The 25289-nt window shown below is 45.0% G+C and overlaps 3 protein-coding genes across 18 annotated transcripts in view; 2 read left to right on the forward strand and 1 right to left on the reverse strand.

Annotated features, from left to right (window-relative positions):
- The first annotated feature begins 291 nt into the window (after window positions 1–291).
- LOC132241031 (serum amyloid A-2 protein-like) lies at window positions 292–3595 on the forward strand. Of its 2 annotated transcripts, none has more exons than XM_059709071.1 (4): window positions 292–427; window positions 850–944; window positions 2752–2890; window positions 3313–3595. In XM_059709071.1, exons 2-4 carry the CDS (start codon window positions 854–856, stop codon window positions 3473–3475), a joined length of 393 nt encoding a protein of 130 aa, XP_059565054.1. In that variant the 5' UTR covers window positions 292–427; window positions 850–853; the 3' UTR covers window positions 3476–3595. The 2 variants fall into 2 exon arrangements, with proteins under 2 accessions (XP_059565054.1, XP_059565053.1); XM_059709070.1 differs by lacking the exon at window positions 292–427 and adding an exon at window positions 458–567.
- A 12158-nt stretch (window positions 3596–15753) lies between these two features.
- On the forward strand, window positions 15754–19917 carry LOC132241032 (serum amyloid A-3 protein-like). Of its 2 annotated transcripts, none has more exons than XM_059709072.1 (4): window positions 15754–15826; window positions 16490–16584; window positions 19050–19188; window positions 19612–19917. In XM_059709072.1, the coding sequence occupies exons 2-4, from the start codon at window positions 16494–16496 to the stop codon at window positions 19772–19774; spliced, it is 393 nt and encodes a 130-aa protein (XP_059565055.1). In that variant the 5' UTR covers window positions 15754–15826; window positions 16490–16493; the 3' UTR covers window positions 19775–19917. The 2 variants fall into 2 exon arrangements, with proteins under 2 accessions (XP_059565055.1, XP_059565056.1); XM_059709073.1 differs by having other exon boundaries at window positions 15795–15826; window positions 16493–16584.
- A 2336-nt stretch (window positions 19918–22253) lies between these two features.
- HPS5 (HPS5 biogenesis of lysosomal organelles complex 2 subunit 2) overlaps window positions 22254–25289 on the reverse strand; it is a 37086-nt gene continuing 34050 nt past the window's right edge. For all 14 annotated transcript variants that reach the window (XM_059709082.1, XM_059709076.1, XM_059709079.1 and 11 more), the window contains 2 exons: window positions 24802–25072; window positions 22254–23159 (listed from right to left, as the gene is read on the reverse strand). In XM_059709082.1, the coding sequence (XP_059565065.1) occupies window positions 23099–23159; window positions 24802–25072 (332 nt within the window). In that variant the 3' untranslated portion in view covers window positions 22254–23098. The remainder of the gene's footprint in view (window positions 23160–24801; window positions 25073–25289) is intronic.

A 25289-nucleotide genomic window follows, 5' to 3' on the forward strand; every position in this document is an offset into this window, starting at 1 on the left:
TAAAGCAAGGTCCTGGCGGGAGGAGACGGCCCCTCACTGCACACCTTCCAACAGCCTGGGTGCCCCATCCTGGAGCCCCTCACCCTTCCTCTCTACATCCAGGGGCCCTGCCTTGGCCCCTTCAACTCTGACAGCAGAGCCACCCCTGACCTGTGGCTGCGGGGAAGAGCGAGTCTACTGTATTTCTTCAGGGTTGCACAACGGGGAAATGACCTGTGCATGAAGACTGGTCACTGCTGTCCAGTAAGTGTCCTTTGCACCTTTTTAGGAGAAATGATCCAGAGGGACTTTCCCCAGGTGCCAAATCTGGCTTCTCTCCTGCCCCTCTCCATCCACATGATCCAGCAGGGAGGGCTCAGCATCAATAAATAGCAGCCAGCGGTCCCCAGCAGGCAGGGACCAGCAGCTCGGCTCCACCAGAGACCAGGTGAGGGACCACTCCCAGGAGGCCTTGCTCTACAAACCTTGCTCTGTTTTCTCTTTCCAGCAAGACTGTACATTCAGTTTAAATAATTACTCTCTTCTGCATTTGTGCTGTATGGGGTCTGTGTCGGCCGAGTGCACAGGGTAATGTTTCTGGTCTCATTACAGGCTGCTTCGGGGGTTTGGTCCCAACTGCTCCATTGCTCCCTCAGTGGCACCTTGGTGACTCCTAGACAGTCTTGGGTTCAGGGTTGATGGGTTCAGCATTGTGGCTCTGAGTGAGGTCCTACTGCAATGTTTCCAGGATGTGCAGCCAGGGTCTCAAGAGAACAAATGGAAATGCACGGCCGGGCTGTCTTTGACATACGAATCCGAGAGGTGTGCCAGTCCTGCCTGTGTCTCCCTGACCCTCCCCTTTCATTTCAGCACCATGAAGCTTTTCACCGGCCTCGTGTTCTGCTCCTTGGTCCTGGGAGTCAGCAGCCAGGGCTGGTTTGAATTCCTTGGCCAGGCTTATGACGGTAAAGTCACCGGAGGATTGAGGGTGGGGGGTGGGGGGGGTGGGGAGGTGCAGAACACATGATCACTAGGATGCACCCTGAGTGCCCTTCAGGGTTGGAGCTACTGTGTTAGCTTGTGTTGCCCAATGTGGTGGAATGTGCCAGGTGTTTTGGGAGCTTTTCACTGAACAGATGGAAAAGCCATAGGTCTTAGTTCAATCAGTTAATAGAGAAAGAACAATCTGCTGAAAGGTAAGTTTGACTAGAATACACAGACTAAGACTTGAAATGGTACACTATTCCCCTCAGACCAAACTGCACAAAATGTGATTAAAGCTACCCATCCTTTCTTCCCCTCCTCCCCTCCCTCTCTCTTGCTTCCTTTCTCCCTCCCTTCCATTTCCTAACTGGGGAGTGTACTGAGACCTGCAGCTTAGCTCTTGCTGGGGCTTCCAGTAGTTGATGACAATGTCCCTGTTTTAGTCTGTTTCCTACCCTTTTCCAGCTTTTTTTAACTGATCAAAGGGAACATCCATAGAGCCCCCTCTAGGAAGTCAGCACTTCCATGCGATTTAGGGCGCCCAACTCTCCTGGTGTGCATGCGTCTAGGGAGTTTTCCATGATGCTTCGGTGCTAACTGGGAATGTTCTAGGCAAACAGGGACAGTTCTGGTCAACCTGGGACACTTGGTCACCAGTGTAAGTGGAGAATAACTTGGTGGGCAGGCATCTTCCCCTACTTTGAAGCTGAGAGCAGCTGACTCAGGGGACCAGGGACTACCTGCCAGTCAGCAGGTGGCAGGGCAGAGTGTGAACACAGCTGTGCAGGAGGCCACAGCTCTTGCCAGGCAGATGTGTCTGAGCACTGTTTCCTAAAGCTCAGGGGTCACCAATCCCAGCTACCTGCTGGAATCACCTGGACACATTAAAAACGACAGAGGCCTGAGACCCACCCCCACAGAGTCTGAGGTGATGGGCCTGAGATGTGGCATCGGCCTCCCACAGTCTCCCCAGGCGATGAGAAGGTGCAGCCAAGGCTGAGATACAGGCCTCTGCTCTGGCACTTGCCTGCTCACAGCCTCAGTCCAGTCTATGTGGGTGGTTTCCAGGATGCCACGTATGCCCCTCACACTCAGAGGGACTCACTTCAGGATTCCCTGCATTCTGTCTGCAAGACTCCAATTCTTAGGCGTCAGGCAGAAGTGCTGTCTGCCTGTGCCTTTCTCACAATCTGCTTTCCATGTCACCATCAGGCTCACCGAGTCCCCTGAACACTAGGCTATGTAGCTTCGCTCCACATACCAGAGGTTCTTATCCTGAGCCCCTTGGAGCCCCAGGGACATGTGGCCATGTGGGAAACACTGCTGGTTGTCACATGAGGGTAGGCTGCTGCACCTACTGGGCAGAGATGTGGGGATGCGGTGAGCCTCCCACCTTACTCAGGAAGGCCCTGAACACAAAGAATTCTCTGGCCCCAAATTTCAGCAGCGCTGACATTGAAATCCTGTTCTGTAATGTGGCCTCCCTGACTCCTTTAAACATATGCCCCAGAGGCCTCAGTGAGCTGGAGGCCACAGACAGCATGACAGGCATCAGGCCACCAGGTACAGCCCAGCTGTGCCCCCACCGAAATGTCTCTCCTTAGAGTCACCTGGGGAAGCCAACTGGGCCTGGAGAATGTTCTTCTCAACCTGTGGTCTCCAGGGTGCTGAGGCCACAGGGTGAAACTGAGTCAGTGGTCCATTTTCTCCCTCGATTCTTCTCTAAAGGGTGTCACGGATCTCGGATATTTCACCTGATGTCTCAATGCCATGTCCTTTCCTTTCCAGGAGCCAAAGACATGTGGAGAGCCTACTCTGACATGAGAGAAGCCAATTACAAAAACTCAGACAAATACTTCCACGCCCGGGGGAACTATGACGCTGCCCAAAGGGGACCTGGCGGTGCCTGGGCTGCTGAAGTGATCAGGTAACCTGGCTCCTGGGGATGCTGGATGGGTGAGCAGAGCTTGGCTGAGTTTGGGGAAGTGGAGTTGTAAGCCCTAGAGAAGGACTCTGTTGGGACTCTGGGCTCCTCCTCATGTTCTTCCTTCTACCTTCTCCATCCCTGCCCACCGCAGGGCCTGGGCTGCCAGCAGAGCCAGAGAATGGCTTGTGGGCCTGTCCCCCAAAACGAGAAACTAGGGCCAAAGATTGATTCCCACCCTCCACTCTAAGTGCTGTTCACCCAGTGGGAGGTGTCACCCCAGGGCTGAGTGGGCTGTGCCCAAGCAGGGTCAGTGCTTAGCCTCATTCCAGGCTCCTCCCAGAGTCATTAATCCCTTGGAAAGGGGAGGGTGGGGCTGTTTCTCCTCAGCCCCTGATTCACCTCCTACCTTCCCTCCATTCCAGTGATTTCAGAGAGGCTTATCCAAGAGTCGGTGACCTTTTTAAGCATGGAGACAGCGGCCATGGATTGGCGGACTCGCTGGCCGACCAGGAAGCCAATAGATGGGGCCGGAGTGGCCAAAACCCCAATCGCTACAGACCTCCCGGCCTGCCCGACAAGTACTGAGCTCCTTCTCTCTGCTCTCAGGAGACGGGGCTGTGAGCCCCCTAAGGGCACAAACCCCAAGTCATTGAGTTCTACATCACCAGATGCTGACAGAGGGCACATAATGGATGTCTAATAAATGCTTAAGAGATTGAATGTTAAAAACTGTGTGTTGTTATTTCCTATAAGGACTGGTCATTGATACCATGGGGTGATGGATGGACAGCCATGAGAGGATCACGCCTGTGCCTGCATGTTTGGGTGTAGGGGACACAATCTCAAGTCATATAGGGCAGACACCCTGTACCAACTCTCCCCTCTGCTTTGTGCTATTTCAGGCCCTTTCATGTCCAGGCCTCCTAACTCCCTGTCAATTTTGTCCAGTCACTGTCTCTGCCCCCAGGGTGTGAATCTCATTAAAATTAAGTCGCTCAGTGGTCTCTGCCTGGGGGGTGGGAGACACAGCCATGGGAGGATTAGACCACGGGATCCTGTTCTAGCAACTGCTACCTTGATATTCTGTTCATTTCTGAGCAAATCCAATTGTTAATCAATTTCTGTCCTTGCCATCTAAGGAATGCCTCCATAGCAGTTTCCTCCACGGTATTTTTATTGCCTCATTTCAAGCCTAAATGCAGATATAATGCCGCCTCACTTATGAGTATTTCCTTCCAGCTTCTGCATATTAACCAGCTCAAAACCGCAGAATTGGTAGTGAGGAGAAAGCAGGATAGAGAAGACACCTCTTATCTGTCAGGGTCCAGTGAGGAGACAGAAACCAGGTGGTCATTTGAAGAGGGAAATTTTCATAAGAGGATTATTAACTGATAATAGGATTCAACTGCTAAGGGGTTAAAGCAGTGGTCGGCAAACTGTGGCTCTAGAGCCACATGCGGGTCTTTGGCCCATTGAGTGTGGCTCTTCCTAAGCCTTAGGAGTACCCTAATTAAGTTAATAACAATGTACCTACCTATATAATTTAAGTTTAAAATATTTGGCTCTCAAAAGAAATTTCAATCGTTGTACTGTTGATATTGGGCTCTGTTGACTAATGAGTTTGCCGACCACTGGGTTAAAGAATACATACACCAGGCTGGAAAGTCTGTAGCCCATTGGAAGGCTGATAATGATTGCTGGGAGTCAGAAGGCACAGCTGGTAAGCAAGAACTCCTCCAATGAAACCTGACAGGAAACAGCCCAGGGTTGCAGTTGAACTCACAGACCACGTGGGGCAGGGGGTAGAGAGCCTCTGAACTCCCTGGAAGCTAGCTGTGAAAGGGCCAGTGCTCTGAATTGAATTATGTCTCTGCCTCCTCCCCCAACCCCCCAGAAAAATGTATATGTTGAAGTCCTAACTTCCCCTGTGGCTGTATTTGGATTAAGGGAGTAATTAAGGTTACATGGGGTCACCAAAGTGGAACTCTTCACTAGTATTTCTCAGGTTTCTTATCCCCCTGGAGTGGAACAGGATAAGTAGAGTGGGCTGGAGTTGGTTATTTCCCTTCCCCAGGTCAGTTAGACACATCACACAGTTTCCCCTGAGGGCAGGCCTGGTTGAGAACGGAGTGCACCCCCTGCTGGAAGACAGAGGGTTTTTTTCTAAGATATTTTTTTTGTGAGAACCTGGTGGAGCTCCTGAAGGTAAATCTCACAATATTGTAGAGAACCCCCGATAACTGAGTCCCCCTAGAGGTTTTAACTCTCAGAGTTACCCCCGCTGAGCCTCCAGCAATTCACCAATTCTAGTTCAGGTTCCCCAGCGGTTTCAGCTCCCACACTCCAGTGAGCCGGGATCCCTGGATCCATCTGTCTCCAATTGCAGGGGCAGTGGTTTGCCCTGTGTCCTCACCGCTCATATGAATCCAAGAAGATTTGAGTTTTCATTGTATTCAGCTTTTCGCTTGTTGTTAGGATAAGTGGTGACTTCCAAGCTCCTTACATGTGTAACTGAAGCGGATCTTATTAATTTGGCAATTGAATATTTTATCAATTTTCCATTGAAATTTGACAAATTCAATTTTTCTGCACTTTCAACTTCATGTCTTATTGCTCTTTATGATATTCTCTGTGTACTAGTTTCAAAAAAGGGTTGTGGGGCAGTGGCTAAGTATTTCTGCCCACAATAAAGGCTATCTTCTCCTCCCTTGGATCAGTGTAGGTCAGAATATGGTGTATGGCCCACCCACATTTCACTTTGCTGGAAAGTTGTAGAAAGGGTGCATTCCTGACCCTCCTCTCATAGCTACTGAGCCAGGATCCTGGAGGAGGAGTGGAGCTAGGAATCAGCACTCTGAACAAGCCTCAGATTATTTTCTGCATAATACCAATGAGAACAGCTGTGTCAGGTTTTGCTACCACCTAGTGAGAGGTACTTGGAGAAAACGCCCCATCTATCAGGAAAACATGGAATGAATGTCAAGCAGGCATCACAGAAAGAACAGTCATTATGCCCTGACAGAGAGAGACTATTGGATAGAATCACCAAATACCAAGTATATGAAATTATTAGGAAAATCTCCACAGAACAAAGCACATAAAGAAAAATTATGACATCATGATCTTTCTTGTTTCCAAATGAGTTAGTTTAAAGAAATCCTTGACATGTAAGTCCTAGCAGGACTCAGTAAATATTTATTGATTGAGCAACTTAGGCACTGGTAGCTCTTCCTGACTTACATGTGCTTTCAGCATCTATTTTCCCACTAATCTTATCCTCACCCAAGGATATTTTCTGCATTGATTTTTAGACAGAGTAGAAGGGACGGGGAGAGACAAAGAGAGAGAGACATCCGTGTGAGAGAGACACCTCTATCGGCTGCCTCCTGCACCCACCCTGACCAGGGCAGGGGATTGAGCCTGCAACCGAGGTCTGTTCTCTGCACCAGAATTGAACCCAGAACCCTTTAGTCCAAAGGCTCATGCTCCTTCCACTGAGTGAAACCAGGTAGAGCCCACTAATCTCATTTTTAATCTTTTTTTCATTGAAATATAACTTACAGGCTCAGTGAACTTTTATATGTCCAAAAGCCCATGTTCCCACCGTAAGATGAAGATGTATTATATTTCCAGCACACCAGAGGATGCCTCCTGCCCTCTGCCAGGTAAGATCCCCCACCAAAAGCAAGACCCATTCTGACCTCCATCACTATAGATTAGTTTTGCCCGCTTTTCATCTTCAAATAAATTTTTTAAAAAAATTCTTTTGTATCTGGCTGTCTTCCACTCAACATTATATCTATTAGATTCATTCATCCATTTTTGCTTATATCAATAGTTTGCTCTTGCTCATCGGTGCATAGTATTCCATTGTATAAGGATACCATGCTTTATTAGCCCACTCCATGTGGTTGGATAGTTAGGCTTTTTAAATTTAGACTGTTATGGGGAAGTCTGCAGTAACGCTGGTGTCCATGTACTTTGGTGGACATAGCACTCAGTAATGTTGGGGGTATGTCATGTACAAGAAAACATTTTTATGTCCTGTAAAGTGAAACCTTAATCCTTAATTCTGTCATTCTGATTGGTAATCTTACTTATTAATGTATTAATAATGTGTTACTGGGAGAAACCAAGATGGCAGCATAGGTAAACACCTGAAATTGCTGACTTGCACAACCACTTCAAAAATACAACTAGCCAGCGCCGGTTTGGCTCAGTTGATAGAGCCTGCGGACTGAGGGGTCCCAGGTTCGATTTCGGTCAAGGGCATGTACCTTGGTTGCAGGCACATCCCCGGTGGGACATGTGCAGGAGGCAGCTGATCGATGTTTCTCTCTCACTGATGTTTCTAGCTCTCTATCCCACTCCCTTCCTCTCTGTAAAAAATCAATAAAATGTATTTTTTTTAAAAAAGATTGTTAAAAAAAAAATACAACTAATAGACAAAATCGACATCACCCAGAACCACAGGAAGGCTGACTGAGTGGAAATTCTACAACTAGAAGCAAAGAGAAAAGCACACTGAGACTCAGAGGAGGTATGGAAGTGAAGTGCAGAGGTACAGAGGCGCACGTGGAAAGGATTGGCAACTGAGGACACAGTTGTCTTTTTCAATCAGGAGGGAGTCACAAGCTCCGGACTGCTCTGAACTCCAGTTCCAGGCGAGTCTCTGGGGACCCAGACTCATATGGGGAGAAACTGGACTGTCTGGCACCTGTCTCTCAGAGGTGCTTGCAGCAATTACCAAGGAACACTGAGACCCTGGGCCTCTTAAGGCAGGGCTGAGGATCAGCCATAGCTGTTTGCTCCGCCCTGTTGATTTCCTGAGACCCTGCCCCACCCAAGCTGTGGGCAGATGCTTTTGCATATGAATGGCCTTGCCCTTTGTAATCTAAAATTACCTAACAAACTGCAGCTGGGTCAGAGAGACCCAGAACATCCAAAAGAAGGCCCAAGGTCCCACAGCAGCTTGCATTGCTTCACAGCTGAGCTTCATCTGGGCACCTCCAAACCCCAAACAAGGAAAGGGAATCTGCAGATCTCTCTGTAGCTCCTGCTGGGTAGCCTCAGGCAGAGGCTAAATTAGCACCTCCTTAGAGACCCAAGAGCCAGTGTACCCAGTGGTCAGACTGCGACCATCCAGATTACAACTCCTCAGATCCATAAGGGACACACTCAGGGGGCAGACTCAGTGAGCACCAAAGCCCCACTGAAGCAAGTCTTGCCCCAGAAGGGTGTCTCCAGCACAGAAGTTCTCCCACCATAGACACATCTGATTCTCACAGCCAATTAGCCTGGAGGTCAATTCCTCCCAGTGATACCTAGAACAATCAAGGCTTAACTACAACAAGACTGTGCACAAAGCCCACAAAGGGGTGCACCAAGAGTGTCCACCTCAGGTAATTGGGGAGGCTGAGCCACTGGGCCCTATAGGACACGTAGCACAGAAAGCCACTCTATCAACACAGGGAAGCAGCCAAAATGCAGAGACAAAGAAACAGGTCACAAATGACAGAAATGGAGAAAGGCAAACTACTGGATATAGAGTTCAAAACCACGGTTATAAGGTTTTTCAAGAATTTTCTAGAAACCGCCGATAAATTTAGTGAGACCCTCAACAAATTTAGTGAGATCCTTGAGGATATGAAAAAGGACCAACTAGAAATTAAGCATACACTGACTGAAATAAAGAATATTATACAAACTTCCAACAGCAGACCAGAGGAGCGCAAGAATCAAGTCAAAGATTTGAAATGCAAAGAAGCAAAAAACACCCAACCAGAAAAACAAAAAGAAAAAGAATCCAAAAATATGAAGATAGTGTAAGGAGCCTCTGGGACAACTTCAAGCAAACCAACATCCGAATTATGGGGGTGCCAGAAGAAGAGAGAGAACAAGATATTGAAAACCTATTTGAAGAAATACTGACAGAAAACTTCCCCTACCTGGTGAAAGAAATAGACTTACAAGTCCAGGAAGCACAGAGAACTCCAAACAAAAGGAACCCAAAGAGGACCACACCAACACACATCATAATTAAAATGCCAAGAGCAAAAGACAAAGAGAGAATCTTAAAAGAAGCAAGGGAAAAACAGTTAGTTACCTACAAGAGAGTACCCATACGACTGTCAGCTGATTTCTCAATAAAAACTATGCAGGCCAGAAGGGAATGGCAAGAAATATTCAAAGTGATGAATAGCAAGAACTACAACCAAGATTACGTTACCCAGCAAAGCTATCATTCAGAATTGAAGGTCAGATAAAGAGCTTTACAGATAAGAAAAAGCTAAAGGAATTCATCACCACCAAACCAGTATTATATGAAATGCTGAAAGATATCCTTTAAGAAGAGGAAGAAGAAGAAAAAGGTAAAGAAAAAATTATGAACAACAAATACATATCTATCAACAAGTGAATCTAAAAATCAAGTGAATAAAAAATCTGATGAACAGAATAAACTGGTGAATATAATAGAATCAGGGGCATAGAAAGGGGGTGGACTGACAATTCTCCGGGGGGAAAGGCGTGTGGAGGTGCAGGAAGAAACTGGAAAAAAATCGTACACCTATGGACAAGGACAGTGGAGGACCGTAAGAGTAGGGGCGGGTGGGAACCGGGTGGAGGGGAGCTATGGGGGGGTGGGGGGGGGGGGAGAGGAACAACTGTAATAATCTGAACAATAAAGATTTAATTTAAAAAAATAATAATAATGTGTTACTGTAATAACACATAATTACCCTTTCTATCTTCTGCAAAGAATAAATTATAAATTTTCTTGGTTAAATCACAACTACTAAAATTTGTAGTAACATTACTTGTGCCCAGAACAGATCCAAACTCCTTTCAGCATTAATCATTTCATCTTGACCACAACCCTATGAAGCTGGTAACATTACTTTCCTCATTTTATATTCATGAACTGCTCACCTTTCTTCCTACTGTACCCAGTCTGGGACTTAGTCCTCAGGTGCCATTCTTGGTCATGGTATCTTGTGGGACTTTTCAATTTGTTTTTCTGACTCTTAATAGCCTTGGTGATCTATTCTTTCACTTAAATCAATTGTGTCAGGTGAATGGAGGTCTCTTGGGCCTCTCAACAGCCTGGTACACATGATTATTAGAGGAGGGGTACTGTCTAATTCACTATATAAACAAGGTCATTTTTGAGAGTGAAAAAGGGGTGTCACTATTAACAGTTAGGCTGGGATAATAGTCACTGAGACTGTCCCAAGAAGCAGGACTCACTGACTCAGAGTCTCTTGGGACATCCATTTAAGGGCTGGAGATTTGATATCACTATGACAGGATGGCTTTATTTTCCATCAGAAACAAGTGAAAATAGCTGGCTGCCACTACTGTCTATTGTTCTAAGAGCGGCCCTTCCCAGAAGACAGAATACATAAGTGACAAAGGAAGAGGACTGTGAAAGTCCCTATGAGGAGTTGGTTCCTCTTGGTGTCTACAAATTGTACTTGCTTTCTCTCCAGTGGTTCTATCAAAGAAGGGAATGAGTAGAATACATATTAAGGGGGGGGGGGGTGCATATCTAGCATTGATTGGCCCAAAGGCAGTCAAAGAATTGTAACAGGATGTAATCACTGGCCCACCATTTCTGTCCTGAGGAAAGTAGGAGAACAAGGCTGTGGACACCACATGCCCTCCTCTAGGAAACAGTCCCCCAAGCACACCCATGACCAATGGCTGTGCAGGGCTGACAACTGCCCCCTTTCTCCATCATGTCTACTCCTAGGACCTAGTGAGCCAAGGCAGCTCAGGCACCTGCACTACCCAGTCCTCAGGAACCTACCTTTCCCAGGAAAGGAAGTTGTGTGGGGAACATCTGAATGATGCTTAGATTGCTTTTGATAAGGACCAAAGGCACAGGGAAGTTCTCAACAGCTATCTGCCTTATAATTTTCATCTCATTTTACCTATAAGAATTAAAAGATGACCCAGCCCTAGCTGGTTTGGCTCAGTGGATAGAGTGTTGGCCTGTGGACTAAAGAGTCTCAAGTTTGATTCTGGTCAAGGGCACATGCCCAGGTTGTGGGCTCAATCCCCAGGAGGGGACATGCAAGAGGCAGCTGATGAATGATTTTCTGTCATCATTGATGTTTCTATTTCTCTCCTTCCTCTCTGACATCAATAAAAACATATATTTTTTAAAAATGACTCAGACCCAGAAAGTGGCATCTTTTCTAATTTTGGAGGCTCAAATCTAAAACCAAGGATTCCCAAACACTAGTGTAATCTTGGCCTTATGTGTTTCATCCTGGGTCACCACTGCTCTTTCTATCGTCCTACTTATAATCCTTCTAGTCTTGTGAAAAGGTTGGAAGTCCTCCCACCTTCTTCTCTGGGTCATTAGTGGAGCACAAGTCCACCCCTTCCTGGCTGCTTAGCATATTCCACACCTCAGTGCTGTACTGTCCATGCCTTCTGTTAGTTAAGTTGTAGAGAAAGTCTTTGCAGTTCTCAGTTGGAGAAACCAAGGTTTAGAGATACCTGCTTAGGCCATACAAGGGGCAGAGTTAGGTTGCAGGCTGGCATGTCTGACTCCAGAACTTGAATGTGCTGTACAAGGCCAAGAGGATGGGCTGTGGAGACTCCCTCCTTCCCGGATCTCCAGCACTCGGTGTAAATGGTCAAGAGAGCACTTACACCGGGAGACGCCTGACTTGGTAAAGGACAGGCAGCACACCTCGTTCATCCTTGTGTACACAATGCCAAATGCGGGCACAAAAGAACTGCTTTCTCAAATGACCGCACCGAAAACCCTGACTTTAATCCGCATCACTCTTCACGCTTGACATTTTCCTCTTCTTAAGAGTCAAACATCTTGAAAGAGGCGCCTTTTTTGGTTCCTCATTTGTGACTCACGCTTGAACCCACTCCAGCCTGGCCTCTGCCCCCACCACTCCAGCTAAATAATTCATGTCACCATTGACCTCCATGTTGCCAAAAACAATCGACGTATTTCTCTCCTCTCATCAGTAGGCCTCTGACCAACATTCAATAGTTGCCCTCTCCCTCCTTCTGGAAGGTTCTCTCTCTTGGCTTCATAATATCACACTCTTCTGATGTTTCTAGTTTCTTTCTTTCTTTCTTTCTTTTTTTTTGTTGTTTTTTTTTAATCCTCACCTGAGGATATATATATTTTTAAATATGTTTTTATTGATTTCAGAGAGGAAGGGAGAGATAGAAACATCAATATTGAGAATCATTAATTGGCTGCCTTCTGCATGCCCCCTACTGGTATCAGGCCCCAAACCCAGGCCTATGCCCTGACAGGGAATTGAACCCTGACCTCCTAGTTCATGGGGTCGACACTCAACCACTGAGCCACACTGGCCAGGCCCAAAGATATTGATTTTTAGAGAGAGTGAAAGAAGGGGGTTCAGAGAGATAGAGAGAGAGACATCAATGTGAGAGAGACACATCTATTGGTTGCCTCCCACAGAGACCCTAACCGGGGCCAGGATCAAACCTGCCACCCGGGTACATGCCCTTGACCAGGAATCAAACCTGAGACTCTTAGGTGCCTGGGCTGAATCTCTAAGCACTGAGAAACACAGGCCAGGGCTACCTTCCTTCTCATCTTCTTAGCTGGGTCTACCTCATCTCCTCCAAACTCTAAGTGTCCCCAGACTTTGTTCTGGGAAGTGGTTGGAATGAAGGCCTGAATGGCCACCTCTTTGTCAGCATTGGCTCAGGAGGTCTGGCCCTGTTTCTTGGATGTTCTCTCTAGGATGTAGTACTTGAAGTTTCTTTGTCCTCAGCCGTAGGCCACAGGAAAGACGCACCACAAACAGCCTGCTTCTTAAACATGGGTGCAAAGGGAGCCCTTTCACAATACTCTGACTTCCCAGATTTCACTTGTAATTATGGGGTGAAATCCAGGTCCTCTCTGTGAAGAGCATGCTTGGTGTACACACAAACTCATTTTTTATGGACTCCTGTCAAACCACGCCGTCTGAAACACGTTTGCAAAACCTCCCGTCAATGACCCACTTGTTCCTTTGCTGACAGAATTGGCACATTGACAAGACCTGCAGGCTGGGCCAGCGAGCCTTTTTCCTGAACCATCTGTCGGCCTGGAGGGAGCCACAACCCATTGCCGTCCTCCTTTTCTGTCCAAATAGTCTAACACAGAGCCTCTTCAAACCTCAGCCTCTTTTCCTTTCTGATAACGATGCTTGCAAAACGTGTTCATGCATCCATTCCCTTATTCGACACCTGCTTACTGAACTCCCAGTATGTGGGAGGAACGGCGTGAGGTCCTGGAAATACAGCCGGGAGTCAGACAGGATCAGTGCTCTCAGGCAGGTGCCTCTCCACGGGGAGAGTTCTCATGAAGCTTCAGCGTTGAACATAATCGAAGTGAATCACAATGGACACGTATTCGCTCACGCACTCTACTGCTGCCGAGGTCGGGTGGCAGCTGTACAGCAGACGGCTAAGGAGTCTCACGCTCACTCCTAGCAGGCCGGGTTGGAATCTCAGGTCTGCCGCTGACTTTGTGGCAGTGTGGGTGGTAACCTGGACAAATGATCACGAGAAGTGAAGTGGAGAAGCAGCATGTAAAACGGCAGGTATTACATCCTCCGTCTTCACGTACTCGTACATGTACACACACTTAGAAAATAGATTGGAGGCCAAACATGAAGCGTCTGCAGAGGTTCTCCCCACCGCCTGCCCCTCTAGGCGGTGAAATTTTGTTTATACTTATTTTACATTTTTTAGGAAACCTGAGCCTTGAGCTAAGAACCTGTTCATTCATTGAGCCTGACTATGTTCTAGGCATCTTCCTAGGCACTAATAATGAATGGTGAAAAAAATAACAACCCAGGTCCTATCCTGACTCTTATTCCAATGTTGAGATATAGAAAAACAGCACATGCCCATTCGTAATACAGTCACATGTGTGTGCCTCTGCTCCTCTCCTCACACACCCAAAAACCAGAACAACACTAAAGGTGCAAACACATACATATACATAAACAATACACCCACATTAGTAAAGATGACAACAAAATAAAATTTGATAAATGGGTCAGGGTCACATATAAAAATGTATAATGGAAGATCAAAGAAAAAGGATGTCACTGATTTCCATGGCCATGGCCCTTCAGTTCATAATCTTATCCAACCCTTCCTTTTCCGTAGATTCTGTTTCCTCTCAGGCCTACATATCTTTGAGGGTTAACTGTGTGTTCCAGCACTGGGCCTTGAAAACTATAATCCTGACTAATGTCTGGTAAAATCAGTTTCTTCACGATAAAAAGGAAAAAATGTTCACTCTGCTCTTGCTGCTACAAGAATAGCACAAAGGGTAATAAAAACTGTATTTGCTAAAATTATTCCCAACAAGGCAGTTTTTTATAACAATAAAACAGACTTCAGAGAATGTCACTATGTCCTGTGTGTCACTCCTACACTACATTATAGCAAGTTCCATATATATATAATTTACAAACTAGAGGCCTGGTGCATGAAATTTGTGCACGGGGTGTGTGTGTGGGGTGGGTCCCTCAGCCCAGCCTGCACCCTCTCCAATCCAGGACCCCTCAGGGGATGTCTGACTGCTAGTTTCTAAGCTGGCAGTTGAACATCCCTCTCACAATCCAGGACTGCTGGCTCCTGACTGCTCACCTGCCTGCCTGCCTGATCACCCCTAACCCCTCTGCCTGCTGGCCTGATCACTCCTGACTGCTCCCCTGCCTGCCTGATCGCCCCTAACTGCCTCTGCCTCACCCCAACACCATGGCTTTGTCTGGAAGGACGTCTGGACATCCGGAATGTCATTCAGCTGTCCAGTCTAACTAGCATATTACGCTTTTATTAGTATAGATATATATAAATATGTAGATATATAGATATATATTAATTTCCGAGAGGAAGAGAGAGGGAGGGTGAGATAGAAACATCAATCATGGGAGAGAATCATTGATCGGCTGCCTCCTGCATGCCTCACATCAGGGACTGAGCCTGCAACTCGGGCATGTGCCCTGACCAGGAATCAAACCATGACCTCCTGGTTCATAGGTCAATGCTCAACCACTGAGCAACACTGGCAGGGCTTTTTCTTAAATATATTTTTATTGATTTCAGGATGAGAGAGAGAGAGAGATAGAGACAGCAATGATGAGAGGGAATCATTGATCAGCTGCTTTCTGCACACCCCACACCAGGGATCAAGCTCACAACCTGGGCATGTGCCCTGACCAGGAATCAAACCGTGACCTCCTGGTTCATAGGGTCAACCACTGAGCCCTGCCGGCTGGGCAAGTTTTTACACTACAGTTCAACATTCCTGGGTTACAGTAAACTCCATATATAACCTGCCATTATGACCTTCCATAGCAACCAATGGTGAGCACACTTGAGTCTGGAGGACCTCCTTTTCCAGAGCAGAGTCCACCCTACGGGGATGCTGGAAGTTTTATTTTCCGGGGTTGTCTATCCTTCCTTCCCTCCTCCTGCACCCTAGGGTCCCAGCTTCATCCTGAGCTGTCTTTTTGCAATGGAGCCCATTCTGCTGTTTCGCTTGCCTTGCAGTCTCACACTGTTCAATCAAATCTTTTTAATATTGATTACCCTTCACAGCAAATGTCCGTACATTAGGGAAAATAAACCTTCCCCACGAGGTGTGAGACTGAAAATGGGCAGAAAACCCCAATTTGCTACATCCTTGAAAACTGCCAGGTTGCACAATCTGGGAAACTTAAATGTGTGTGAAAAATAACCATCGTGTCCTGGATGCTGGGTTCTGACCAAGAGGAAGTTCCCACATTTCAATGTTTTGCTTCAAACCTCTCTTGCCATTTGTCCCACTAGCAAAGCGTCAGTATATATAGTACCAGGCACAGCTCCCAGGCGGCGGCACAGGCAGCTCAGCTTCAGCAGGGGTGTCAGCAGGACCAAGCAGCCAAGGTGAGGTGCTAGAACTTTCCAGCACTTTTCCTCTTTGGGGGTTCTTTTTCCACCAGCTTTCTTGTGCTGCACCACAGCTCTCTGCATCTCTCCTGAATCTACTGTTCTGACGATTAGATTTCACCAGATGGGAATACTTTTGGGATAGAGATTTGTTGTATGCGTCTTCTGTGTGAAGTAGTGATGGGTAGAACAGGCATCCTACGGATATTTATAGATTAACTCATCTACGTGACAGAAAGGTATATCGAACACAAATTTGCAAATGTCTTTTGGGGAAGGTCTGTACAGTTGGATTTTAGGGCTGACAGGGGATGACTGAAATGGAAATTGGTTTATACAAAAGCCCATTGCAGTCTCTCATACAAGAAATCACTGGGATTCCAGTGAAACACATACAAATGGAGAACTAGGTCCTCTGGAATCCTATCTGTCTGTCTAATTACATATATCAGCTATCTACACATACATATATATACACACACACATATATATATGTTCTCAACATATATTTATATATATATATATATATATATATATATATATATATATATATATATAATTGTGTTGGGTTTACTTTTGGAATACAAGAATGGGTCAACATTATCCGCTGGAAAAAAAAATTAAACGTATTATTCCTGGTATGTCCCCTTCACTGTGCAGCAGGATGAAGCTTTCCATGATCATCATTTTCTGCTCCTTCGTCCTGGGCGTCAGCAGCCAGAGATGGTTAAGTTTCCTTAAGGAAGCTGGTCAAGGTAAGAGCCAGAGGCTGTAGGGGCTGCATCTGGCTTCCCCAAGACTTACGTGAGCAAAGGCCACGTCCCCACTGGGAAAAGGCCACAGTGGGTAGGAAAGAATTACTATTTTCATAATAGGATTTCCCCAGACTTTTATTTAAATTGAAATATATTTGATATATATCATTATATAGATTTAAGGTGTATAACATGTTCTTGATGCATTTATGTATTGTAATATGATTGCCCTTGTAGAAATAATTAGCACCTCAATCACATTACATAATTATCCTTCCATTTTAGTAGTTGGAATAGTTAAGATCTAGTCTCTTAGCAAGTTTTATGATTATCATGCAATATTGTTGTCTATATTCACTATACTGTGCATTAGATCTCTAGGGCTTATTCTAGTTGCACATAAGTTTGTATCCTTAAAGAACATCTGTCCTTTGCCCCCAACTCCAGGCTTTTCTGGATAACTTTGCATCCTTCTATGGGGACCCCAGGTCTGAGTCCTCATAAAGTATAAACCCCAACTTTCATCACAAGTATGGAAGAGATCTAGACTCGGGGGTCATGTTCCCTAAATACAAATGGGGCTCTACCGCCCCCTAGTGGGAACTCAGGAACAGCTCATTTCTATATCTCAGGTAGCCATGAAGCTGGTGAGCCAAACTTATAGAGTGTGTTCCCACACCCCACTCACTTAGTAATTACAACCAAGGTTAGCTGAGCTTCTAACACCTGCTAGGCACTGCTATGAGAGATTTCCATGAATGAATGGACACGTTTTCATCCTCAGGAATTAATCCTTATCCTGCAATGTAGGTACCATCACCACTCAATAGAGAAACAGAAGCACCAAGAGAATAAGAAACCTAACATGGTCCCAAGGCAGAGCAGGACTTAGCCCAGGTCGTCGAGCTCCGCAGACCTTGCTATTAACGCAGCAGACTGCCTCCCGGACAAGACTGCACGTGGAAGAGTGAGGGATTTGTGAACACGTATTCTGTTATCTGAGCAAATGGCAAATAGTGGGGATGGGGTGCGTTTGGAAGGCAACTCTGTAGAGCTGCTCTCCCCACAATTAATTCCCTGATGGTGGTTCTGCTGGGGCTGAGACCTGGCCAGAAACCGATAGCAAGAGCTATACACCCATGGTACAGTGGCAAGAAGGTGTTTATTTCACAGAATTATTCTGCTGTTATTTTTCTGTGATTGTCCCTGTTTACAATGTTAGGACAGCCGGCATGAGAATCATTGGGTTCTGGGGTGCTTTGTGAAATGCAGACACCTGGGTGCACACACCCCCTCGGTAAATTTCAATTCCTGGGCAGAGCCTGAAATCCAGCCTTTTCTGAGCACCCCAGCTGACGCTGTGCACACTAAAGGCTGAGCACAAACCCCTCCAGGTTTGCTGCCCGCGAGTGACAAAATGTGTTGGGCACTTTGGGAATACTTATTATGCAAGTCTGGACTCCAAGAATGTGTTTAAATGAGTAACTCCGAGTAAAAATGTTGCACCTCTCAATAAAGCTATCTTTCTGAACACCAAAAAGAAAGAAATGCATAAAATGAAGATAACTTACCTCCTGGAGGTATTGTATAAGCTATAAATTCAATTGTACATTACATTTCACGCTTTTTCTATTCAGCTAATTTTTAAAAATCGTTGCCTTTTTATTCTAGCTTGACCAGATTCCTTCCATCCATAACTCTCTGACCTTCATCTCAGTTTAGTTCCTTTATTTTTTTGTTCCCCCTTCCTACAGACTAGAGAAGTGATGGTATATTAAACACCTACAATGCTCTCAACATTATACAGAATTTTCTCAGTTCTTCTGGGAGAGGCAGTACTTGCCCATTTTATTGGGAGATCACTGGCCTTTAGAGCTGGTGGGTCAGTTGCCCTTGTTCTATACCTATTATCCCCATTTTTTAAAGCTCTCATAAGGAACACAGCACTTTTATTGCCTGGATTGAACTCTGACAGTTGCCGAGGTGCCGAATGTGCCCAGATGTTCAGATGTACTCAGGACGAGTTGTCCTCCCTTTGTCCACGGGGATGAGTGTCTCCCATTGACTAGGTTGGGAGTGCTGTGCTTCTGAACCTCCCTCAGAATCACCTTTGTTCTCACACCTGTCAGGGGGTTCCCTGCATCTGTCCAGGTGGAGGTTTCTTGTACAACTAAACATCCCTTCAGGACCACCCCACCTCTCCTTTGCACGCCTCACATAGCCAACACAAAGTGGCAGGAGATATTAGAATGGGGTCAAACAGAATAAAACTTGTACCAAGTGTGACTCTAATAACATTAACCCAGAAACTAAAATGCAAAAAAATATATATATATTTATCTCAAACCAGTATAATCTCTAAGGGTTTAGTCGAATGCTGAAATCATACAATCAGTAGAAGGAAATGTTTTATTCCTCTATTATGCCAAGATGTGATTACCTTCATCTCACATTTTCCTTCCCAGGAACCAAAGACATGTGGAGAGCCTACTCGGACATGAGAGAAGCCAATTACAAAAACTCAGACAAATACTTCCACGCCCGGGGGAACTATGACGCTGCCCAAAGGGGACCTGGCGGAGCCTGGGCTGCTGAAAAGATCAGGTAACCTGGCTCCTGGGGATGCTGGATGGGTGAGCAGAGCTTGGCTGAGTTTGGGGATGTGCAGAGTGTAGGCCCTAGAGAAGGACCCTGTTGGGGCTGTGGGCTCCTCCTCATGTTCTTCCTTCCACCTTCTCCATCCCTGCCCAGCACAGGGCCTGGGCTGCCAGCAGGGCCAGAGAATAGCTTGTGGGCCTGTCCCCCAAAAAGAGAAACTGAGGGCCCAGAACTGATTCCCCTCCCCCAGGTGCTGTTCTCCCAGTGGGAGGGTGTCACCCCAGGGCTGAGTGGGCTGTGCCCAGGCAGGGTCAGTGCTTAGCCTCATTCCAGGCTCCTCCCAGAATCATTAATCCCTTGGAAAGGGGAGGCTGGGGCTGTTTCTCCTCAGCCCCTGACTCACCTCCTACCTGTCCTCCTCCGTTCCAGTGATTTCAGAGAGACTTATCCGAGACTCACTGACTTTGTTCAGCATGGAGACAGCGGCCATGGATTGGCGGACCGAATGGCCGACCAGGAAGCCAACAGATGGGGCCGGAGTGGCAAAGACCCCAATCGCTACAGACCTCCCGGCCTGCCCAACAAGTACTGAGCTCCTTCTCTCTGCTCTCAGGAGACGGGGCTGTGAGCCCGCTAAGGGCAGGGACCCCGAGTCATTGAGTTCTACATCCCCAGATGCTGACAGAGGGCACACATATCTGTGTAATAAAAGCTCAAGAGTTTGAATGTTGAAAACTTTGTGTTATTCTTTAGTATACGGACTGCCCATTTGGTACCACGGGGTGAGAGATGGACACCCACATGAGGGCAGAGCCTGCGCCTGTGTGTGTGTCTAGGGCAGCCGTGGGCAAACTACGGCCTGCGGGCTGGATCCGACCCGTTTGAAATGAATAAAACTAAAAAAAAAAAAAAAATGACCGTACCCTTTTATGTAATGATGTTTACTTTGAATTTATATTAGTTCACACAAACACTCCATCCATGCTTTTGTTCCGGCCCTCCGGTCCAGTTTAAGAACCCATTGTGGCCCTTGAGTCAAAAAGTTTGCCCACCCCTGGTCTAGGGCCATGGTCAGCAAACCGAGGCTCATGAGCCACATGCAGCTCTTTGGCCCCTTGAGTGTGGCTCTTCCACAAAACACCACATGCGGGAGCACACATACAGTGCAATTGAAACTTTGTGGCCCATGCGCAGAAGTCAGTATTTTGTGGAAGAGCCACACTCAAGGGGCCAAAGAGCCGCATGTGGCTCGCAAGCCGCTGTTTGTCAAGCCACAATTTGCCGACCACTGGTCTAGGGGACACAATCTCAGCGTCATACAGGGCAGATGCCCTGCATCAAGCCTTCCCCTAATCAGAGTAGCTCAGTCCAGAACCCTCTATAGTTTGTCAACTTTGGCTAGAGACGGAATTTCTATCGCCAATGATCAATGATTTAATCAATTGCGCCTATGCAATTCAGTCTTCATGAAAACCCAAAAGGACTGGGTTCCAAAGCGTCTGGTTTGGTGAACATGTGGAGATTCAGGGAGCGAGGAGCTCAGAGAGAGCACAGAAGCTCCTTGCCCTTTTCTTACACCTTGTCCTATGCAACAACTCCATGTGACTGTTACTCAGTTATATTCTCTCACAATAAACTGATGATCTAGTAAGTAAATGTTTCTCTGAGCTCTGAGAGCCACTGTAGCAAATTAATCAAACACGAGGAGGGAATTGTGGGAACCTCTGACTTGTAGCCAGTCAGAAGCACAGTAAACAACCTGGACTTGGGACTGGGTCCGAAGTGGAGGGCAGTCTTGGGAAACTGAGCTCTGACTAGAGAAAAATTCTTAAATACCTAAATTAAATTACAGGTGGCCAGAGAGGGGGAGAAAGAGACAACTGGAGTTATTCAGTTAACAGCTATAATTGGAGACGAACCAAAGACTATTCACATTCCTGAATGCATACTGAAACTTTGAATCAACTTCCTAGCAGCTATCTAAAAATAATAGCAGATTTCCAGACACCACTGCATCCTGCTTACTCAGGCACAAACTTTCTGGACTTTTGTCCACAACCAACCCAGAAGTAGTAAACAATTCTTCCTTAAGGACTATGCACTTAACCTAGAACTTTCCCCACTTCACCTTTTCCCAACTCTGTTTTCTACAGCCAATATAAATTCTTTCAAAACAACTTGCGTCTTCCCTCTCCAAACCATTTTTAGAAAGCTCCATTAGGCCCAGTTGCTAAGTGGTTAGAGCGCTGGCCCTTGGTCCAAAGAGTCTCGGGTTCCATTCCCAGTCAAAGGCACATACCTCGGATGCAGGTTCAATTCCTGCCCCGGTCAGGGTGAGAGCGGGAGGCTAACAATTGATGTGTCTCTCTCAGGTCGATGTTTCTCTCTCTAGTCCCCTCCCTTCCACTCTCTCTAAAAAATATGTATCTTCACTTATCTGGTGAGGATTAAAAAAAAAAAAAAAAGCTCCATCAGCTCCAAGACTGCGGACAAATATTCATCTTCTACATCCTGCCCTGCTGCTGGTGGTATTGACTATATCGACTATATGTCCCAGGACTGGGTCCTTTCTCCAACTAGCACAGGGCTCAACAAGCCCTTTCTTTCAGAACAGCTCTTGGCTACAAAGGTTTTTATTTAACATCCCTTAACCAACAGAATCTGATGCTATCTCCATGTAGATAGTGTAAGAATTGATTTGAATTGTAGGACACAAAGCTGGTGGAGAACTTAGTATGGGGAAATACCACACACACACATACCCCACCACCATTACCACCCCACACCCTTACTGCCACCACACACTGTTGCCCAGAATCGTGAGGTTTCTCAAAATTCTAAGAAGCTTTGTGAACTTTTTCTCTGACAATCTCTTTAACCCATCAGGTTATATCATACCTAAATGTCATGTGAAAGTATGACAGTAATTTTGTCTATAGATCTCTGGCTGTGTTATAAATGAAAAAAAAAAAAGAAAGTGAATCGTTCAAGTACCCAACACTTTGCTTACTCCACACTGAGTCTAACGCATACCTTCCTACAAATTGCTCACAATAAACTTCATGTCTATATTCTATTCAAATGAAAACTTCAATCAGATTTTATATTTATTATTAATATAACATGCTATATCTATAGAAGTCTGACAAATCGCAATCTAGTACTTGGCTTAAATAATACAAGCACTTGCTTCAGTCTTCATTAGTTTTAGCCTTTCTTTATTGTGACTTTAAAAAAATAATTTCTAAAAGTGCATGATTTCTTTGAAGTACTCTGTTTAGGAACAATTCAAGTTAAAACATTATCAGTAATGAATTAATCAGTTGTATAAAATGTCAAATTCAGATTATAAAATGTCAAATACTAGAAAAAATGTATTTTAAATTAGTTCAAATTAAATATGGGGCCATTTCACTTACATATCTAATTTGAGTCTTCAGTGTTTCACTTTTTTTTTGTATTAATTCCATTACACCAGGTCATATTTCAGTAATTTCTCAACTGCCCTAGACAAGAATAAAAAAAATTCAACTCCTGTCAATTAAATGATCTGTCTTCGTGTGATCACAATGAGAAACTTCTGCTTCTACAATCCACAAGCAAGAAATAAATAACACTGTTGTTCAGAATACTAGTAAGGACTGCATAGCTGTGAGCATTCACATTCTGATTACAGAACTCTTCATATCAGCAAACAAGGACCAATTCCTTTCAAGATTCAATTTTGGTTGAGAATCACTGAGGTCACAGATAAGCCATAAATACAGAGGTTACAGGCACTGGCCAAAGTACTCCCAATAAGGCAGCAGGGTTTTCAAGTGGTGCCTTTCCTTCAATAACAAACACATTCCGAAGATTCAGGAGCATGATTCCATTTTCCTTAAAATGTTATGACATCCTGTTGAATGTTCTTCCACTAGGCCTGCTGAGACCAGAGAAACCGATCACATTTTTCAAGCATACTTTGTATCAAGGCTCTGAAATCACAAAGAAAAGAAACAAGTAAATTTAGTTCTCATTGTTCATTCTTTACAAAGAAACTTTAAAAACTACAAATAGAGGATTCAAAAGCTTTCTGACTCTAAGCATTGAAAGACACAATGGCCGAAACCGGTTTGGCTCAGTGGATAGAGTGTCGGCCTGCGGACTGAAGGGTCCCGGGTTCGGTTCTGGTCAAGGGCATGTACCTGGGTTGCACACATATCCCCAGTGGGAGATGTGCAGGAGGCAGCTGATCGATGTTTCTCTCTCATCGATGTTTCTAACTCTCTATCTCTCTCCCTTCCTCTCTGTAAAAAATCAATAAAATATATTTTTTTTAAAAAAAAAAGAAAGACACAATCAACAGAGTGAAAAGGCATCCTGTCCTACAGAATAGAATACATTTGCAAATCATATATCTTTAGAGATTAATATACAAAATGTATACAAACTCATACAACAAAAAAACAAATAGTGCAACTGAAAATGAGCAAAACACTTGAATAGGTACTTTTCCAAGATGACATACAAATGGCAACAAGCACATTAAAAAGATGCTCAACATCACTAATTATTAGAGAAATGCAAATAAGAACCACAATAAGATACCACCATAGGACAACTATTATTAAACACACACACCAAAAAAACAAACAAAAAAAAAAAACAGAAAATAACTAGTATTGAAGAATGTAGAGAAATTGGAACCCTTGTGCATTGTGAACAAGAATATAAAATGGTGAGCCTCTATGGAAAACAGTTATAGCAGTTCCTCAAAAAATTAAATTACCATATGATCCAGCAATTCCACTTCTGGGCATACCCCAAAAAATTGAAAGCAAAGTCTCAGAGAGACATTTTATACAATCATGTTTATAGCAGCATTACTCACATAGACAAGAGGTAGAAGCAACCCAAGTGTCCATTGACAAATGAGTGCATAAACAAAATGTGGTATGCACATATTATAGAATATTATTTAGCCTTAGAAAAGGAAGGGAATTCTGACACTTGCTACAATATAGATGAACCTTGAGGACATTACACTAAGTGAAATAAGCCGGTTACAAAAAGACAAATACTGCATAATTCCATTTAAATTAGATACTTAGAATAGTCAAATCACAGAGACAGAAAGTAGAATGGCAGTTGCTGGGGCTGGGTGGAGGGGAAAATGAGAAGTTATTGTTTAATGGGTTGAGAGCTTTGCAAGATGAAAAAAGCTCTGGAATTAAGCTGCACAATGATATGGATACACATAACATTACTGAACCAAACACTAAAAAATGGTTAAGATGGTTAATTTTATGTTATCTGTACTTGACCACAACTAAAAAGACAAACAAAAAACCTAAGACAATTAGGTATTTGATACCAATAATATTCTTAAAGAACTGAGTACACATCAGATTTTGATATTCATTCACATTAATCCAAACTGCCTTGGTCATGATTGTGAACAAAGTATTACTTTAGCCTCTTCCCTTAATCACCTTAATCAACAGGTGAGTCTCAGTCTCCTCATCTGTTGTTAGGGGTTGGGACTGGATGATCTCTCTAGTCCCATCCCCCTCAGAAAATCTTGGGTTTCCACATTCCTGAAGCACCTATGGAGAGGGCATGACAGACAGGTATTACCTCTGTCTTTTCTCAGCAATCCTTAGGATATTGCAGGTTCTGGTAAATCTCTCTGACAGCTCAAGTGTCAAACCACATTCCTGTAGCAGTGACCAGGCCCGATCTGGACCCATGGCCTTAGCTAACAGCAGTGCTACATTCTCCAGGTTAACAGGGGAAGGCCCATCACTGAAGCTCCCATTTGGTGAATTCTGGGGGTCTGGCTTTGTGTTTTTGTTCTGAACAAGATGTAGGAGAAGTTTCCACTCCTCCATGGTTTCTGGGATCCAACCTACACAAACACACAAAAACATAGAAATATTGGCTCTGACTGCTCTTTGTACTCTGCCTGCACATAGGAGACAGTCAAAACAGTTTATGAAAACATTTAGTTGCAACATACAAATATTAGAGAACATAATCTCATCACCCTAACACAAAGATGTTTTCTGAACATCTGCTGAATAAATAGTTCATGACAAGGAAAAGTCACAAAATTAACTTCAATA

The sequence above is a fragment of the Myotis daubentonii genome, chromosome 9, assembly GCF_963259705.1.
Source record: "Myotis daubentonii chromosome 9, mMyoDau2.1, whole genome shotgun sequence".
Classification (NCBI taxonomy): domain Eukaryota; kingdom Metazoa; phylum Chordata; class Mammalia; order Chiroptera; family Vespertilionidae; genus Myotis; species Myotis daubentonii.